At 53.7% G+C, this 18,303-nt stretch overlaps 9 protein-coding genes across 9 annotated transcripts; 5 read left to right on the plus strand and 4 right to left on the minus strand.

Moving 5' to 3' along the window:
- Positions 1–22: 22 nt before the first annotated feature.
- Positions 23–1,146, plus strand: CLUP02_15030 (eukaryotic translation initiation factor 2 alphasubunit; the record flags this gene model as incomplete). Its single annotated transcript, XM_049293954.1, has 3 exons — positions 23–109; positions 235–605; positions 669–1,146. 3 exons carry the CDS (start codon positions 23–25, stop codon positions 1,144–1,146), a joined length of 936 nt encoding a protein of 311 aa, XP_049151100.1.
- A 1,436-nt stretch (positions 1,147–2,582) lies between these two features.
- On the plus strand, positions 2,583–5,261 carry CLUP02_15031 (uncharacterized protein; the record flags this gene model as incomplete). Its single annotated transcript, XM_049293955.1, has 7 exons — positions 2,583–2,842; positions 2,922–3,162; positions 3,230–3,347; positions 3,395–3,493; positions 3,536–3,905; positions 3,967–4,481; positions 4,540–5,261. 7 exons carry the CDS (start codon positions 2,583–2,585, stop codon positions 5,259–5,261), a joined length of 2,325 nt encoding a protein of 774 aa, XP_049151101.1.
- Positions 5,262–6,038: 777 nt separating this feature from the next.
- Positions 6,039–7,817, plus strand: CLUP02_15032 (SPRY domain-containing protein; the record flags this gene model as incomplete). The annotated part of the gene is made up of 2 exons (XM_049293956.1): positions 6,039–6,475; positions 6,530–7,817. 2 exons carry the CDS (start codon positions 6,039–6,041, stop codon positions 7,815–7,817), a joined length of 1,725 nt encoding a protein of 574 aa, XP_049151102.1.
- Positions 7,818–8,262: 445 nt separating this feature from the next.
- On the minus strand, positions 8,263–9,736 carry CLUP02_15033 (uncharacterized protein; the record flags this gene model as incomplete). The annotated part of the gene is made up of 2 exons (XM_049293957.1): positions 8,263–8,564; positions 8,644–9,736. 2 exons carry the CDS (start codon positions 9,734–9,736, stop codon positions 8,263–8,265), a joined length of 1,395 nt encoding a protein of 464 aa, XP_049151103.1.
- A 47-nt stretch (positions 9,737–9,783) lies between these two features.
- On the minus strand, positions 9,784–10,273 carry CLUP02_15034 (uncharacterized protein; the record flags this gene model as incomplete). Its single annotated transcript, XM_049293958.1, has 3 exons — positions 9,784–9,810; positions 9,923–9,982; positions 10,076–10,273. 3 exons carry the CDS (start codon positions 10,271–10,273, stop codon positions 9,784–9,786), a joined length of 285 nt encoding a protein of 94 aa, XP_049151104.1.
- Positions 10,274–10,443: 170 nt separating this feature from the next.
- CLUP02_15035 (RING-like domain-containing protein) lies at positions 10,444–11,439 on the minus strand (the record flags this gene model as incomplete). Its single annotated transcript, XM_049293959.1, has 1 exon — positions 10,444–11,439. One exon carries the CDS (start codon positions 11,437–11,439, stop codon positions 10,444–10,446), a length of 996 nt encoding a protein of 331 aa, XP_049151105.1.
- Positions 11,440–11,557: 118 nt separating this feature from the next.
- Positions 11,558–13,111, plus strand: CLUP02_15036 (uncharacterized protein; the record flags this gene model as incomplete). Its single annotated transcript, XM_049293960.1, has 7 exons — positions 11,558–11,606; positions 11,703–11,926; positions 11,996–12,082; positions 12,159–12,373; positions 12,467–12,525; positions 12,584–12,982; positions 13,062–13,111. The coding sequence occupies 7 exons, from the start codon at positions 11,558–11,560 to the stop codon at positions 13,109–13,111; spliced, it is 1,083 nt and encodes a 360-aa protein (XP_049151106.1).
- Positions 13,112–13,857: 746 nt separating this feature from the next.
- CLUP02_15037 (uncharacterized protein) lies at positions 13,858–15,442 on the plus strand (the record flags this gene model as incomplete). The annotated part of the gene is made up of 5 exons (XM_049293961.1): positions 13,858–13,984; positions 14,051–14,239; positions 14,292–14,513; positions 14,565–14,735; positions 14,922–15,442. 5 exons carry the CDS (start codon positions 13,858–13,860, stop codon positions 15,440–15,442), a joined length of 1,230 nt encoding a protein of 409 aa, XP_049151107.1.
- A 1,178-nt stretch (positions 15,443–16,620) lies between these two features.
- On the minus strand, positions 16,621–18,068 carry CLUP02_15038 (uncharacterized protein; the record flags this gene model as incomplete). Its single annotated transcript, XM_049293962.1, has 2 exons — positions 16,621–17,128; positions 17,188–18,068. The coding sequence occupies 2 exons, from the start codon at positions 18,066–18,068 to the stop codon at positions 16,621–16,623; spliced, it is 1,389 nt and encodes a 462-aa protein (XP_049151108.1).
- Positions 18,069–18,303: the final 235 nt, after the last annotated feature.

Consider the following 18,303-nt stretch of genomic DNA (forward strand, 5'->3'; position numbering starts at 1 on the left):
ACATCGAGCACCAGTAGCCAAGATGGCGGAACCGAACTACAGTCACTTTCGATACTTCGAAAACAAGTACCCCGAGATCGATGAGTTCGTCATGGTCAACGTCAAGCAGGTTTGTGCCCCGCCGGCCCAACGCACACGGCGAACCGAACCGCCCCAACCCACCCGGTCGCCGTGGATATGAAGGGTACATGAGAGCGAGAGAGAGGGAACATCCGGGTCTGACTGGTGATATAGATTGCCGAGATGGGTGCCTACGTCAAGCTTCTCGAGTACGACAACATTGACGGCATGATTCTGCTTTCCGAACTTTCGAGACGTCGCATCAGAAGTATCCAGAAGCTCATCCGTGTGGGCCGCAACGAGGTTGTCGTCGTCCTTCGTGTCGACAAGGAGAAGGGTTATATCGATCTTTCCAAGCGTCGTGTGTCGCCAGAGGATATCATCAAGTGCGAGGAGCGGTACAACAAGGGCAAGATGGTCCACTCCATCATGCGCCACGTTGCCGAGAAGACCCTCACCCCGATCGAGCAGCTCTACGAGACCATCGCATGGCCCCTCAACAAGAAGTACGGCCATGCGATTGACGCCTTCAAGCTGTCTATCACGTGAGTTGAGGACTATGTTTCGCTATAGCAAGAGGGATTGTGAATACTGATGCGTAAATATAGGAACGCCGAGGTCTGGAACGACGCCACCTTCCCCAGCGAGGCCGTCTCCGAGGAGTTGAAGTCATATATCGCGAAGCGTCTCACCCCTCAGCCTACAAAGGTCCGTGCCGACGTTGAGGTCACCTGCTTCGGATACGAGGGTATCGACGCTGTCAAGAACGCCCTGCGCACCGCCGAGGCGCGCAACGACGACCAGACCCAGGTCAAGGTCAGACTCGTGTCCCCCCCTCTGTACGTTCTGACCAGCACGTGTCTGGACAAGAACCTCGGTATCACCCGCCTCGAGGAGGCCATTGTCGAGATCCGCAACAGCATCGAGGCTGCGGGCGGTTCGCTGGTGGTGAAGATGGAGCCCAAGGCCGTTACGGAGAGCGACGACGCCGAGCTGCAGGCTCTCATGGAGAAGAGGGAGCGCGAGAACGCCGAGGTCAGTGGTGACGAGAGTGTCTCTGAGAGCGACGACAACCCGGAGGTTTAGATTTTTCCTTTAGAGTCAACGTCATCACAACAAAAAAGGGGCGGCTGGTAGAATGAGCGTACTGGCAGGCTGGGAATCCAGAGTGATTCTAATGAGACGACCAAAAAAGAGTCTAAACATTTCAAAATTATTTCATCCTGGCTGATTGTGGGTGAGCGACGGACTGATGATACTATGAGACGAATGATCCGTTTCAATGAATACGATGTATGGCCGACCTTACCACAAGCTAGGGCACTTAGCGAGAAGACGAATATGCCTATCATAATCAGCCCAATTGATGACAGTAGCTTTCCCCGGACACTACCTGACGGCTCATCAAAGAACAAATGTCAGTGACATCCCCCTAAGTAAAGTCGTCCTCCAATAGCCGAATCCGCATAATCCACATACAGTACCGATGCTTGTGGACTTGCCATTTTATCGGCGCGGACGTCGTTGTTGTTGCGGTGACCGAGCGGTTTAATCTCCTGCGTGGAGCAGAATGCTCCTGACGGTTTCATTGGAGGCTCTCAATCGAGACGAGATGCTGGGGGCAAGAACGACTAGTTCCTAAATACCTACCTGAGGACTGCTTTGCCAACCCTTCATCCGATAACTTTCCTATCACCTGATTACACCAGGATATAAACAGGAAGCCCATATAGGTAGGTTCCTCCAATTCCATTCCAGTCACCAACCAGAAGGCGCCCGTCTAGGTCGACGGATCAGGTAAAACTGGCTGGGTGGTGGAGTGGTTTATGGTCAACAATCAAAAAATCCAGTCGCGCCAACAGCCTACTCGACGACAGGCTACGAGTTCGAGTTCGATTCCCAGCATGAAAACCAAGAGAAGTAGCCCCCAAATCGGCACCGAGGGGGTGAACTCTTTCCTTTTTGGGTCCAAATTGTGATGTTCTTTGTTCGAAGTATATATTGCATGTACTAGAAGTTTCGTGATCCTCGTCTCACCCTAGAGATTTAAGAATGAAGAATATTTTGATTCATTGAAGATATATATGACTAGAAGGTTGGGTCTGAGCAACAGAACGTAAGGAGACGAATCGGCAGAGGCAATCGTGTCATATGATTACTACACTTCAACTCGATTGTGCGGTTCATTACTTATCTTTAAATGTTCTCTGCTGACCAAGATAAATATAAAATAATCACCATTTTCATACAATTGTCAAATAAAGAGATATCGAATCGTATGATGGAATCTTGAAAGTCCCGCATGTAGGGGGGAGTTGTTAGGCGTACCTTAGTTGATGTTCCCAAAGCTCCAGTACTTTCTGGTGATAGAATTGATAAGATAAGAGATAAGATAACAACATGAGATGATGGCGAGCTCGAAACCTTCCTCGCGACAATTCTACCTGCAACAGGAGAGAAGGCGCTGTTCCCAAGGCACAGCGCGGCAAACCTCCGCGAAAACCTGACAATATCTTGCGCCCATGGCTTCCCGTTCGCTATGGGCGCGCGCACGAGGGAGCTTCCTCGGTGACACCACGCTTCGCCTGCTCGGGCTTGCGACCTGGATCCCGGTCGTGGTTACATTCAACGACCATGTTGCGACCATCACGAGCATCAGCGGCGGCTCCATGTATCCCTACTATAACGAGGATCGCAATAAGACGACTGCAAATGATATGGTGCTCAATTGGAGGTGGAAACCCTCCTACGGGCTCCAGAGAGGCATGATTGTCACATTTAGGTGCGTTTTCACTTACCCTTCGTATCATGAAGGTTGAGAAGCCGAGCGGCGAGCTGACCCTTTTGCTTGCTCTTCACAGGAGCCCTTTCCATCCCGAAACCGTAGCGATCAAGAGAGTCGTCGCGCTGGAAGGCGAATATGTCACAACGAGAGCACCGTATCCGGAGAGAGTGGTCAGGGTACCGCAGGGCCATATTTGGGTGGAGGGAGATGGGCCACAGGATCAGACGCTGGACAGTAATACGTACGGTCCGATATCTATGGCGCTGGTGACAGGAAAATGCATATGGAATATCTGGCCTTGGCGCAAGTTTGGCCGCGTGAAATGGGAAGAACACAAATTCAAGGATAGATACTGAAGCGCGAATGGCTTCGTGTATGAATAAGCATGTGAGCGGGACACTAAGAGAGTTCTGGATTTGGGTTACAGGGTCATCAAAAGTTTATGTATACCATGAGATAGTTGGTCAACGACTGGGTACTTTCAGCTTCAACTCCCCTCTGAGTATTCAAGATTGTTTCTAATGACGATTGATCTATCTGGTCCTTAAGTCCGGGCATTTCAAAATCCCGCCATCTTTGAAGCGGCGCGGGCTGTCCCGCGTTACAGCTCGGAGCTCTCGGGACCGGGCTTTCAGCTCAGGGCCTTAGGTCCGGCTGATTCAGTCGACACTTGCAGCTGATGAAAGAAAGAGACGGGAGCTCACCCGACGGTGACGCAGCGGGAGTACAGCATTGCATGTGGTCTGTGCACCGCCAACAAAAATTCCCAGAGTCGGGAACCCTGCATGAAATTTCGATATCATTATCTGCAGCTGCTGCTCCTCCTCGCCGCCGCCAAGTTTTTGACAGCGCCAATTAACCCACGCGACAAACAACGACGAGGAGGCCTCTCCTTCAATTTCCCTCGAAGCCCGTTTACTGCGTTATTTCTCCTGTCGTCCCGCAGCGGGAACTCACCAGTGCCCAACCGCGAATCTCTCTTCTCCCCTTCGACATCGAAACCGACCGACGTCAGCATTTCAGGACCGAGAGGGACCGAACCCTTGACGCAGACCAGAGAGTGCCTGGTCAAACAACGACAGGCATCACTCGCAAATGTCCGTCGCTGACCGCATCGTCAGCTCCCTAGCTCCGGCCGACAATAACGCGCAAACGATTCAGGGGGGCATCTCGGCTTCGACCCCGGCGGCGGCGGCCTCGTTCGAGGAGGATAGATATGCGGTACAGACGGGAGGACTTTTGCCGGATATCAGAACAGTCGGACAATCTTTTAGACAGGAGGATATGAGTTTACAAGACGACTCTTTCGAAGAGGAGGGCCGCCCGCCTTACCTCCACGCCATGATTGCTGGAGGTGTCGGAGGTTCGACGGGCGACATGCTCATGCACTCCCTGGACACGGTCAAGACGCGGCAACAGGGCGACCCGCACATACCGCCAAAATACACGTCTCTGGGCTCGTCATACTACAAGATACTACGGCAAGAGGGCGTCCGACGAGGTCTTTACGGCGGATGGATACCGGCTTTGGGTGGTTCCCTTCCGGGCACGATGATGTTTTTTGGGACGTACGAATGGAGTAAACGGTTTCTCATCGACCATGGTGTGCAACAGCACCTGGCCTACCTCACAGCTGGTTCGTCGATCCTCGCGCTGTGCTGTCGAGAGACACTAACTAACTGACTGTTTTCAAGGCTTTCTCGGAGATTTAGCCGGCTCCATCGTTTACGTTCCATCCGAGGTGTTAAAGACCCGCTTGCAGTTGCAAGGACGGTATAATAACCCCTATTTCAAATCGGGCTACAACTACAGAGGAACCGTTGATGCGGCGCGGACAATTGTCCGTCACGAAGGACCGGCTGCGCTCTTCCACGGTTACCAAGCAACACTGGCCCGTGACCTCCCATTTTCAGCACTTCAGTTTATGTTTTGGGAGCAATTTCATGCCTGGGCACGCACCTACAAGCAGAGCAGAGATGTTGGTGTGCCGCTAGAGCTCCTTACCGGCGGTCTCGCCGGCAGCCTGGCTGGCATTATGACATGTCCTCTGGACGTCGTCAAGACGCGTTTGCAGACGCAGGTGCACCCTGATCTGTTGCCCAAGGAGATGAAGCCGGTGGTCAAGGGCGCTGCGCACGCTTCAACGTCAAAATCTCAGACGCGCAACATTTCAACGTCTTCACCCTCGACGCATACCCCGCGACCAGGCGCGGTCAATCTGCAGACCTCGTCCGTCATCGAAGGTCTCAAAGTCATTTACCAGACGGAGGGGCTCAGCGGATGGTTCAGGGGCGTGGGTCCCCGTGGTGTCTGGACTTTTATTCAGAGCGGCACCATGCTGTTCTTGTACCAACGCATTCTCAAGTCATTAGAGACTTGGGATCCACCAGTGGAAGAGCAGGAGCGTGCCATCTAAGGAGGGTTTGGAGGTTGGGCTGGAAACGGGTGATACCAGGGTTGGATGGAGAAAAAAACAAAACATTGTACAAACAACCCCCTCTGTACACTTTGTAAGGATAAACATGGGACTGGCGTTTGACGGCATAGTAGAAGGGGCATGGTGTCCGATAGAGAGCTGATAGAGCGAAAGACAAGTCCCACTTCAAGTGCTGATCTGATTTACAAAAAGCTAGAACCAATGTGTGCGATATGGTGGCCTAAAGTCGTTGTTAAAGAGATTGAATCATCACAAGGCTCACTTGAGGGAAAAGTCATAATAAGGTTCATAGCTCTTGGGGTATATCTCAAAAAGCACCAAACAAAACCTCTTGTGAAAGACATGTGAGAGAGGCTGTAATAAGGTGAGCTTTCCAGGTTGGTTCTCTGGGATGACCAAGCTCCAGCTAGGTGTCATATGCAGCAACCTGCAGTACCTGCCTGCCCCGCCAGGTTCTAGCCCAAGTGCCTATTGATGGCCCGGGGAGGAACTAGACCCCTGGCTACCCGCTAAGACCCCCCTGCGTGACGACAGACCGAGCTTCCATGGCTGACGCGGGGTGTACTGAAGCTTCCCTGGTGCAGCTCCCAAAATTTCGACCTGTGAAACACGCGCCTCGCGACAGGAACCAAGACCTCGAAACTCTTCCATTGTTCACCACTCCTCCACCCACTGCAGCACCCATCCAACCGCGCACCCACTTTCACGGCTTGAATACACAAGGAAACTTCACGTTCGAATTCAATAGACGTTCCAATGGCCTCTGATTCAGGCACGCCTCCTCCTCCACGGGAGCCGACCCCGGGCGGCTCCCTTCCATCTTCAACTGCGATCCCCTTGAAGAGACCTGCTCTCGAAGAAGACTTTACTCCTTCTGTACCTTCGCCACTCAATCCCGACGTCAGATCTACACCAAAACCTCCAGGCGCCGACGAGATGCCAGCAAAGCGCAACAAGAAGGAGTCGCTGAAGAAGCGCGAATCCAAGGGCGCCTTTGGCGGCGACAGCAACCGCGGCACGCCGGACCCCAAGCATCGCGAACCTAAGCAGTCCGACTACAGTCCGATGCGCTACAAGCTGGCGCCTCCCAAGCCTTCCGACTTTGAACCTGCTCGCGGCGCCAGCTTCACTCATCACCATAACGTCCCTGCTTTGGATGGAAGCGAGATCCAGTTCTACGAGACGTCGGAGCAGTGAGTTTGCCGACAGCGGAGTGCGCCTGACTGAAAATGCTAACGAGACCAAAGTGTTCACAATAAGAAAAGCTACCACTACACTCACTGTATAGCGGACCCCGGATTCCCCTCAGCACTATACTACCGAGGTACCGAAGCAGAGCCCACAGGGCCTCATCTCAGCTTCGAGGACAGCGCAACTCATCTGTTCTTTGACCAGACGGGCCTTCATATTACGACCAACAAGGGCTTCCGCATGACGCGTGCGAATGTCGCTATCCGGGAGGGACGGTTCTACTGGGAGACCAAGATTACAAGAGGAATTGTCGACAAGACAAGCGGAGATGAGAAGCCCGAGTCGCATGGCCACGTGCGCATGGGTTTCGCGAGAAGAGAGGCAACTTTGGATGCGCCAGTAGGATTCGACGCATACAGTTACGGCTTGCGCGACGTTGGAGGCGAGAAGGTTTACATGTCACGACCCAAGTCCTTCTTCCCCGAGGGAGAGGGCATCCGGGAGGGCGATGTCATCGGCCTGGAGATCCAGCTGCCTTCGGAACGCCTGCAGCGCAAGGTCCTGGCTGGTCAGTACAACCCGGCCGTTGATACCGGCTTGGACGATGACAGCACAAACTTTGATGCGCCCAATATTGTCCGTGATCGCATCCCCATTCGCTTCAAGTCGCACATCTACTTTGAGAAGATTGACTACCACACAACCAAGGAGCTCGAGGACCTCATGAACCCTTCGCCCGTCTCCTCCGGCCCGGCCAACTCGGTCGAACCGCCCAACCCTAACCACGTCGTCCCTGCCCTCCGTACGCTTCCTGGATCCTTCATCAAGGTGTACAAGAACGGCGTGCTCATGGGCACCCCTTTCACCGACCTTCTCGCCTTCCTGCCCCCGGCCTCCAAGCCGCAGGGACAGATCGGTGCTCGCGAGGGCCTCGACAATGGTATGCTCGGCTACTATCCCGCCGTGAGCGTCTTCAGAGGCGGTGCTGCCGAGGTCAACTTTGGCCCCGACTTTTGGTTCCCGCCTCCCGGGCTAGAAGAGAGTCCCGACGACAATGAGGTGTCCATGATCGACGCCGGACAGGAAGAATCCAAGAAGGTAGCAGCGTCATCCTCGGTGCCCGCGTACCCTGGTCTGGATCAGGTGCGGCCGGTCTCGGAGCGGTACACGGAGCAGATTGTCGAAGATATCGTCTATGACATCATTGACGAGGTTGACTTTTGGGTCCAGGATGGCTGCAAAGTCATTGATCGTTTCGGTCAGGGGGGCGAGAAGGCTGGTCAGACGGGCAGTCTTGCTGCTGGTGGACGCGAGGAGATTAAGGAGTTGGTTCAGGACGATTAGAAGGGATGACCCTCACGATGGGGGAGGCAATGTTGTGAGACACAGTAGTCAATTCTTTTTCTGTTTTGCGCTCCGGAAGATACCCAGACAGACTTTGCGATTATGAAAGTCTTTGCATTCCAATTCATAGCTGTATATTAAAACTATCACTGGGCGAGAAAAATTGAGTAGGGAAAATGTCCTCTCCACATAGAGTGTGTTTAATTTTCCAGAGGGTAAGGATGGTAAAAAAAATATATAGAACGAGAATGAATGTATTTCATCTCTCTCATCATGTAGTTCTCATCCTTGCCTGTCCATGTCATTCAAACATCGTTCTGAATCATTCGTCGCAGAGTTCAAGGAGACGCCAGCCGTAAGGGTCATTATAAAAGAAAAGAATTGTGGAAAAGGAAGAAAAGTCGGTCAACTTCCAAAGCACGCGACAGCCCCCCCCCACCCCTATTCACTTCCTTGTCGACCTCCGTCTAGGGGAATCGGGGCCCGGCGACGCCCGTCGCTGAGGCGTCGTCCGTCCGGAGCTGTGTCGGCCGCTCCGCCGGCTGCGTTCGCTGCGCTGGCTGCGCGGACGATCTGATGACCGCACCACCGGCTCGGTGCGCGAGCGGGAGGGACCCGCCATGAGGGCCGGGTCATCGGGGAGTTCTTCGATGCGGCCGGAGCCGTCGATGATTTCGGGCGCGTTTTCGCGCTTGATGCGTTCTTCGCGGCCGCGCTTGTGGCAGTACCACAGGACGAAGAGGAGGACTTTTGAGGGGAATCATGTTAGCATTCTACTCCTGATTCTGGAAGACGAAGGGCTAGTCAAGGGGTAGAAAAGACTTACGGAAGATGGAAACGCTCCAGATGACGTTTGCGCCGATAAAGGCCGGCCAGCGCAGCTTGAGGGCGTTGACGATGGCCTTGAGCATGCCCACGACGGCGCCCGGCTTGGTGACGAGGTCCGCGAGGCTCGTGGGCGTGAACATTTTCTTCGCGGCGCCCTTGATGCCTTCCTCGGCGGCGAATTCCGCGTGGTTGACGCCCTGTGCTTTCGCGGCGGCGGCGAGGACCTCGGGTCCCAGGCTGGCGGTGAACTTGTCCGGGAGCTGGGTGACGAGCTTCTTCATGCTGTTGGGGAGCTTGTCAAACGTCTTTGCGAGGGTGCCGTCGCGGTCCTCGACGAGGGCCTTGAGGTCGTCTGCGGCGGTGGGCACGCCGTTGACGAGGTCCTTTAGGACGAGGGTGAATTTGGAGACGAGCTCGGAGGATTCTGCGGATAAGGGCACGGCTTTGTTGTTGCGCGCTGACAGGTTGAGGTCGTCGAGCACGCGGGAGAGGTCGTCTTCTTCGCGGGCGGCTTCCTTTGGTGGGACGTTTGCCTTTGTCGGGGCGAGCTGCTTGTCCTTGTCGTCGAGGGTTCCTTTGGCCTTGTTGAAGAGGAAGGCGATCTTGCTGGGAATTTTGGAACTGCTGCCCGAGGCATTTGCGTCTTTGGGGTCTACCGCTACTGTCGCGGCCTTCTTGGGCGTCTGCTTCTCGGCGGCGGCGGCGGCGCGCCGGGACCCGTCAGAGTCCTCCCAGATGTACTCTGGCGTCTTGCTGCGCGGGGGCAGGGCGGGCCGGACGCTCTCGTCGTCAGAGTCGACGTCGTTGGCGTCGGCGAGGATGCGTCTGAAGAAGGCCTCATCTTTGCGGTTGAGGAGAGGCGCGGGGCCTCCGCCTCCTGTCGCTGCGCTTGCTGTTGTCGAGACGGACTGCGAGCTCGTTTGGCGTCTTGTGGCTGATGGTCGCGAGTCTGGGTGAAGCTTGCCTGGTGATGGTAATGGTGCTGGCGAACCGTTGTTGTGTTCCACCTCACCTTCTGCTGCTGCCGCCTCTTTTGCCTCCTTCTCTGTCTTGTACTTTTTGAACTTCTTGTAGCTCAGGTATTCCAACATCTTGGGCAACGAAGTTTAGGTTTCTCTGGGGAGGAACCAACAGAGTCCTAGGGTGGCGTACTGGTTGACAAGTTCTGTGATCCAATATGCTGTCAACAAAGAATCACGGCAAAGAAAGTTGTAGTTTCCTCGAACAAGATGCAAGAGCGTTGTAGTGAGGCGGTCGGAACAGGTTTATTTTATTACAACGGCCAAGCGCTTGTTCTGAATCACATGCGGTCTGGGTCTGGGCCAGGGCCCTGCGCTCTATCATGCGGCGTCACGTCGTCCAAGTTCATGTGTTAGATTGGTTGAGCGGGCAAGCTGGGGGGTAGCTCGCACAGCCACATGTGATGTCACCCTTGCAGCGGCCTCCGATGTGGCGGTGCAATGGACAAGAGTGGAGATCCGGATACAGCTGCCGGTTCGCTTAAGAGCGGTCCAGTTGTTTGAGGTTGCGCCGGAGGCATCCAATGGAAGAGCATGAATGATCACCCGTTCAGAATTCGGCTCTTTTGTTGGGGCTGGTATGGGCAAATGAAGAACCTCTAAGAGCATTGTGGCTCATCCAGTCCCCTTTGACAGTTGTCTGGGCGTTATGTAAGGTATTGTATGTTATTGGTAAATATTGAGTGGTTCGGCTGAGTTAGCCGCCATCGTGGGGTATCTTTTATGGCAACTACCCATCGCATCCCGCGGGTAGGGCTTCCACATCTTTCTATGCTTCATCATGCCTCATCCTCGTCTTCTTCTTCTTCGTCTCCATGCTCCCCGTTTTCGTGCATGACTTCGTCTGCCGCATTACTCTTTCTGCCACCTCCACTCCTCCGGCGGCCCCTTTGATATGCCTCTGTGCTGGTCATAGCCTGCTCTCCAACATAGTGTTCACCATCCCAGTCCTTTGAGCACCTGGGACACTTGTGACTCCGTTGAGTGCGCCAGTAACCTTCTTGACATGTATTGTGCAGGCGCGCGTTGCAGTCTCGTTCCGCGCACCGTTGTCCAACTGTGACGATTTCCCTACACGCCTCGCAGAACTTGATGCGCTGCCAATCTTGCGCGGCCGCGTCGGGGTCGTTGAACGAGTCAATCAGCCATGCCCTGAGCTCAAGCAGTGCTCTTGGGCTGAGGCTGTAGAACCCGTCCTTGGACTTCTCTAACCAACCCTGGTTCACTAGGTTCGCCAGCATGTCTTCCACTTCGCTGTGCTTAAGTCCCTTGTCCGAGGAAGACTGCGTCTGCGTGGGTTCTCCGTTCTCGTCGTTATGATTGTTGTTCTGCCGAGGAGGGCGAGCCAGCTTAATAGCCTGCATCTCCGTGATGCACATGAGCTCCATGCGCGGGGAGTTATATGTCTCGAACATGGCGTCCAATAACCTCTTTGTAAAGGCAATCTGTTCTGCGTTGTATGTGGTCGCCAGCTGCGTCATGGGGTCGGAGGCGGTGTTCACGAGAGCGTAGATGCGCTTCTTGGTGACTTGATGGATCGTGCTTCGTATCTCATAGTCAAAGAAGGAGACGCCTTCGGCTGCAGCTTGCAGATAAGAGTCGAAGTCCTCCATCGTGACCTGTTCGGGAGCGACTGGCTCGCCATCTTGGGCTTCGATGGTGAAGATTCCGGCTAGAATGGGCTGTGCGTCTTCGTATGTGAGGGTGCCCCGAGCCAGGAAGGCTTGAAGGAAGGCACGGTTGCCATCGTTGTAGTGTTCTCGGACAATGTTCATTTCGGCGTGGTAAGGCTTAAGACTGAATCGTGTATCTGGGGGTTTGACAGCGTGTCATAACGGCCGTAGTTGGCATGTCCTAGAGGCTTTTGCGAGTCGCTAAGGTTTTCGCGGGGGAATGCCTCTAGACGCGACCGGGACGCGCTTCGCTGGTGAAGAACTACACAGTAATTGAAAGCCAGAGCTTCTGGGGACCCCACCGTACCTTCCACCAAAAGTACATAGAGACCTGAGAGGAAGTTAAAGTGGAGACCTTTGGTGAGCCACAAAGTGGCTGGAAGAAGGCTGCGGTACTTCGCCGGAGAATTTCCATCTTCTTGGAATGAGATCTTCCTTTCCCAAATTGCACTGCGCATCGGCCAGCGGGCAGGGCCTCTCCGTGGCTCTGGGTCCATTCTGGACGGGATCCTCGCTCCGAGTGGAGTTCCAGATCCTCCAACCCCTGAACACCAACCTTCTTGCTGGGCAGCAGGTTGGAGAGTGCATGGTGCGCATGGCTCCTTCGGGCAGCAGCTGAAGTTCATTCCAGCGAACGAACCTTGCTCTCTCTCACAAGCTTACAGGACGAAGACGCCACATGCCGACGACACGGCACTTTGCTGTGACTGCCGATCATACTCACACCCGCCGGGCTCCCTCCAAGGTTCAGCTTTAATACAATCTCGACGATCTCGCACTCGCTCTTTATTGGACCCGGCTCACTCATCAGCACGTGGGAGTGGTCCGACCGTTACGCAGACTCAATATGCCTTAGATCCAAGATTGTGTCGCGGCAGACGTTCAGCAACCTTCCTTCTAGCAGGAATGGCAGGACTGACACCACACGCCGTCGGCCTTTCATCTCAACAATCTGCGCCTCCGCGACTAAACCTGCTTTTTGGTTTAGCACTAGGATTTCGCTGCTTGCCTTCTTGGGTCCAACACCCGAAGCCACGTCCGTCGCTCGGGCTAGATTGGGCAGTGGTGTAAGGCCTTTTTCGTGTTCATTTCTGACTCAGGAGGACCAAGGTTAATACAAAACCACTAGCCCCAATCACCTTCATGGATTCACCCTGTCCCTCTATGAGCCCAAGCACCGAGCACTCGGTAGGCGGCATGCTCCCCTGCCATCGAACTCAGCTCAACAATGAGATGATATGATGAGCATCGTATCGAACTGGTCGAAACTCTGACATGTTCGGACCTTCCTTTAAGGGGAGATTGTCTTCCAGAAGATGGAAACTGTGTTTTCAGCCACCGACTGACTCGAATTCGCTGTCGACAACAGTGCAGCCTCCAATCAATTCCAATGGCATCGCATTGTTGGAGGTTGCCATACGCGGTATGTTGCCTCCCATCGGCCCGGTCGCCTCTGCCGGGTTGAGGCTGGTCCGGGAGACCCCATCCGCAACGTCCGTCAGTCCACACACCCTCAGTCGGCAACGAATCTTGCCTCGAGAACGCGCCTCCACTTACCAGACATGTTTCGAGCCATCGTTGCCTCCAACCCCAGCGACAATTGTGGTTGGTCTCAATATGGGAGGCGGAGAGTTCGGTCGAACTCGTACGTTGCCATGCCACTTACCCTCTAGCAGCCTTTAGTTTGACACTTGGTCGGCCTATGGACTTGTATTCCGCAACAGTTGCGACGACGCTTGCGCACTGCTGCTTCGGCCTAACCCACGCAAACTAGTGATGTCTTCTATTAGACGGAGCGTGGCGTCCAACGTTTTCATCTCGGGTCAAGCAGCCACCGAGTCTGTGGTCGGCAGATGCCGCCAGAATCGCACCCAGAAGCCAGCTAGAATGCCGTCACAATGTCAATCTGTCTCGCCATGACATATCCGAATGGACAGCCTCCGAAGCCATTTCGACCTGGTTGTAATATTGTTCTGGAGATCGCCTTCGTACACTATCGTGTTTCAACCTTTATTATCCACCCTACAACAAGGTAAAACTCTTCATTACCATCCCGAGCGGCCCCGCCACCACCCCCTCGTAGGATCCCCAGCCAAGACATTTCTAGTCCGCCGGCTATACGCTGTAGGGGGGCTTGCGGTTCTCAAGTCGGCCCAAACTCCCTTGCCCTGTCTCTGGAATGCTGGGAAGTCCCATCTCGTCATTTAACCGCCTGCGCCTGCGTAGCACACCTCATATCGTTGCGAGCACCGAACAAGGTTCGTCGGCGCCTATGTCCAAACCGACCGATCTTGGGTTCCCTTTCCATTACTCTTGAGTCGGGTCCGGGGAGACAACCTTGCGTCGATCGCAGGGGGCGGATCGATCTCAGGGCCGCATGATAAACATGGCCATGCCGTTGCTTGCTCCCCAGTTCTTAATTTCTTCTTTCTCCTCGTCCCCCGTCACCTTGTTCCCTGCCTGCAGTCAACAGCTCCGTATTCATGTCTGGCCTGCTGGGCCAACATCCAAGGGGGTGATATGGCTATTCAGCTGCCTCAAGAAGAGCTAGGCACAGCTATAGGAGTACTTTCTTACTCCTTGTTCTGCCTAGCATGCAGTGTTCTCATGGCATGGCTGGTGTATGCCCATCGTGAAGGCCTTAGCTGTGAGTAGTCATGGTTTGTGGATCCAGGAAGTGATTCAGGATACTGACGTGCGCTCTTGTGAACAGATGTCGCCCTGGTATCATACTTCACTGGTTTGTCGACGGCTGCTTCTGTAGCCCAGCAAATTCACACAATTGTACGATGGAGAGACATCAAGCTTGCACAATTCAAGCATTCAAACGCCAACGTCGGCAATCCTGAGCTTGCCATCGCCGGCCAGTCAACTGGCCTGGACCTGGTACTTTTCTATATCCGTAAGATCCAATTCGCCAACAGATTTCATACCTTTCTCTGACAAGCTCCTAGAGTTTTACAGTTACAACGTCGAAGCGGCCCTGACCTTTTTTTGGGCAGTTGCTCTCACGCAATCGATCTTCCAATTGGAGCCCGTAAAGTCGACTCGCAAACGAGTAAACTACTTCGAAAAAGCCATTGCTATCTTGTTACCCGCGATCTTGATGGGAATTCTAAGACTCGAGGCTGTCCAGAAGCAGACAGTACCCTTTCTAGTGTTGGCTGATGGCATCAGTAAGTCTCCTTACCCCGTTGTACATCAACTGCATCTAACCCTTTTGCCAGTGGGTTTCTGTCTGAGCGGCAGCGGAGTTCTCCTCATGGTTATTTTGGTCAAATACATCCACACGCGCCGAAACCTTCTTTCTTGGAATGTCCAATATGGTCAACGCTCCAACAGCACGAAAAGCAGCGACACGCTCGTCTTCGACAGCGGAAGCGAAACGCGCCGCCGAAGTATCTACGATCGATGGCTTGTTGTACGATTCAGCATAGCTTTCGTTGCGTTAGCGTAAGTACAGCCTCAAATGGGGGGGTTCCCCAAGCCTCAAAGTCTGTAGTGTGGAGTCGACGAAGCTAACCGGGTGGTTTTTCGTTCTTCTTCGAAAAGCATCTTTCAGGTGGTGACCATTATGTTTCAAGTTTCATCCGCAAAACAAAATTCTCGCGACTCGTTGAGCGAGAGCCCGGACCTCAGCACGGAACGACTGCATCTGGACCTCATACTTTTTCTGCCCGGCGTGTCCGCTAGCCTGCTGACGTTTGTCGTTTTTGGCACGACCAAGACGTTTCGAGATTACCTGGTGGCACGGCTCGTTCCGAGGCGGCTCCGCGAGAGGAATAGTAGGAGGATGAGCAACAATAAGCAGCGACGCAACACCCGCACCCGGATGTCACAAGCGTTTTCTTCTTCGAGGATGGGGGGAAGGGGCAGGAGCTTGACGTATCCGCCGCGGATCTCCCTGACGCCCTACGTCGCGGATGACGCCGGCTTGTACACGCCCACGGCTGACGGGAACGGGATTCAGCTGAGGGAGCTGAATATGGACGGGTCGAGAAAGGTCGCCGAGGACGACCAGTGGCCGCTCGTTGGTTCTGATGCGTCTGATACGTCCGAGGGGCCTGCGAAACCTGTGAATGTGTATTTGTACCCGAAGCAATAGTTTTACGAGTTATGATCGAATGATACCACTTGGGTCGAAGGCCCGTATTGATTTCATTTTCTGCGAAAGATCTCCCTGTAGACCATGCACGCTGATAACCAGGTTAAGCTGGGGGAAGGGGACCTCCACGCCAATCTCTCCTCACGAGCCGACATAGTGACCCGGATGACTGCCCAATGGTGCGGGGCTTGAACCTCCGCGTCCTGAATCATCAAGATCTGGGGGTGCCTAGATCTGGGGTAAGAGAGCGCCAGAGACATGATCGACGATCAGGGTCACATCTTCAGTTGTTCTTGCTCAAGCAAGACGCCGGATTCGATACCGTCCCCCAGCCACGGTCACACAGGGATATGACGGATTTCTCAGTGTATTACATGACACGGAGATTCAGAGGGCTATCCCGACGCAAATCTTTTTGGAGGGGATGTATTGACTACGATTTAGCGGCCAAGCCATGCCATGGAAAGCAAATAAGCCAATACAACCCCCTTCCATACCGTGTGTGTTGAGGCGACTTTGGAGAGATTGTGTAGAGCCAGCCAGCTCATGGGCCAGAACAGTCGATTCCCCACAAGTCACGAAGTCCGTAGTTTAGTCATCCCGCCGTCGCCTTCCGCATTTTGTCAGAATAGGCATGTGTGTGTGCGTGCACGCGTGGTCGTTACATCCGTAGCTTTCAGAAACTGCCCGCAACTCTTGTGTGAATAAAGGTGGTGGTGGGCGTCACGGTCCTTAACCCAGATCTCTGGGTGCTGTACCCAAGTGGCTGGCGGGTAAAGAGGGATGCAACCGCGAGTCAGAATAAGCTTCATTTTGACTCCCTTGAGTCGGCAGTGCCTGCCTACTACGAGAGACATTTACATTATCGCGGTGATTTGAAGTCTGGGAAGTGCCGAGGAATGGAGGGATGTCTGACTCCAATTCTGATTTCATTGGTCTGAGCTTCGATGTCGTCTGCGCAGTGAACGCCCAATGGTCGATAAAGCCACACGAGGCTTCTCAAAACCTTGCCCATAAGTCATCCTGATTTTCATGCTCCTTGCGAAGATTTGATTTCCAGTTTGAGCAACACAGTCCAGAACAGGAAATTCTTCCCCATCGTTGCCTGGAAAACTTCCATCGAGTAGGATGAAGGACGCGGTCACTTTCCTAGCCAAAGGATTAGAACATTCAGCCCTTCACGACCTGGCAACTTGAACCCCCGCAAGGATCGTTTGTATGATGGCCAATATGATACCAGCTCCTCCAACCCACAGGACCGCCCAAAAGGTATACCACTGCAGCGGATTCCTGCGGTCCCTCCACAGGTCCGTCAACCGGCGAGGCTTCTGGCGCAGACTGAACCTCTGAAGGTTGATCAGGCGATAGCCCAACCGCGGGAAGTCGCTCTGGGCGCTGTAAACGTCGCTCTCCAGGAGCTTTTCCTGCTCAAAGTCTCTACAGCCCACCGGCCATATGCTGCGCGGCAGTTTGTCGGCCTCCTTCTTGGGACCGCAGAGGGTATATAGCAGGTTGTCGAACGGTTGGCCGCTCTGCTCGAGCTTCTTAAGGTCTGACCTGATGAGATTCCTCGAGCGAGCGCTCTGTCCGAAGAGGAGGCGGTAGGAGACCAAGACTTCTTGTTCCAAGGTGACGTAATTTTGGTATCGCTTTTCAAGAGTGGTCGGCCTGAAGCCTTCATTGATGCTGTCCATGACCTTGTTAGGAAGGCAATTAGATAGTTGACTCCAGCAAGCTTTACTTACCTGTCGAGCAGAGGAGTAGTCTCTTTCCCCCCTTTTCGCAGGGCAGACAGAACGCAGAATGTCGGGAAGCGAAAGATGGAAAGACGCCGGCTGACCAGGTCGAACCTGAGATGTTCACTCAGCGTGTCCACCCACTGGATTTTAATACGTCCGAACAACAGAACCTCAAGATTCAGACTTCCTTCGTATAGACTATCATGTTCTCCTATCGAACGATCCATGTTTGTCGGTTGATCATCCCACGCGCTGTGTTCGAATAACTCGAAAACTCGTTTGATCGGCCGCTTTGCCTCCCTCAAGTTCTGCCTGGCGATTTGACCTTGCGGGCTCGACTCATCGGTAAGGCTTGGAAATCTACAAGCGAGGCAGATCTGGCCCCCGAAAGGTTCGAAATCCAACGACGGTTGAAGAGTCATGGTCAACAAGCATACGGCAGCGAAGACGGCCGCAAGAAGGAGGGCGTCCGAAGACTCTCTCACATTCTCTCCTGAAGATAATACATGGTTTTTGAGGTCCTCAATGCTGGTGTCCTTCTCTGCTGACTTGAAGTTATAAGCTACTGCATGCAGAAACTTCCAACAGTCTGTTATTGTGCATGCTGTTGAGTTGGATAAAGACGGCCATATGGGCGAGAATCCGGAGTCCGTAAGGGGTTTGACTTGGGACTCGATGTGATCGCAGTAGGCCTGAATACCAGGAAACCTCTTAATTTCTTCTCCTGAAAGACCAAAGATGGCCTGTAAGGTTTGGGAGCGAAGTGTTGACGAGGGCGATGCTTCCGGCCCGTTGCGATCTTGGACCTGCGTCTCCAGGTCGACTTCTAATTTCGGTCCAGTGTTTGGTAGTATCCTACTGAGAAAAGATTCTTCCCCCAGCTTCATCCTATTTGGCATCAATTACTTGCGCACCAAAAAGAGTCTAGGGCTAATGCATACATCTTATTCCCAGTCGCGGTACCTACCTGCAATGCAGCTGGACAATTGCGTTACGCGTTACGCGCTACGGTGGACTTCCAGACTTGTCGATTGTTGTGGCTCTGGTTGAGCAATGAGGTATGATTCAGGGACTGTTGTCCAAAGATGTGGTTTAAGACGTCATTCCATACTTATGGATATA

This window comes from Colletotrichum lupini, chromosome 8 (genome assembly GCF_023278565.1).
Source record: "Colletotrichum lupini chromosome 8, complete sequence".
Taxonomy (NCBI): Eukaryota; Fungi; Ascomycota; class Sordariomycetes; order Glomerellales; family Glomerellaceae; genus Colletotrichum; species Colletotrichum lupini.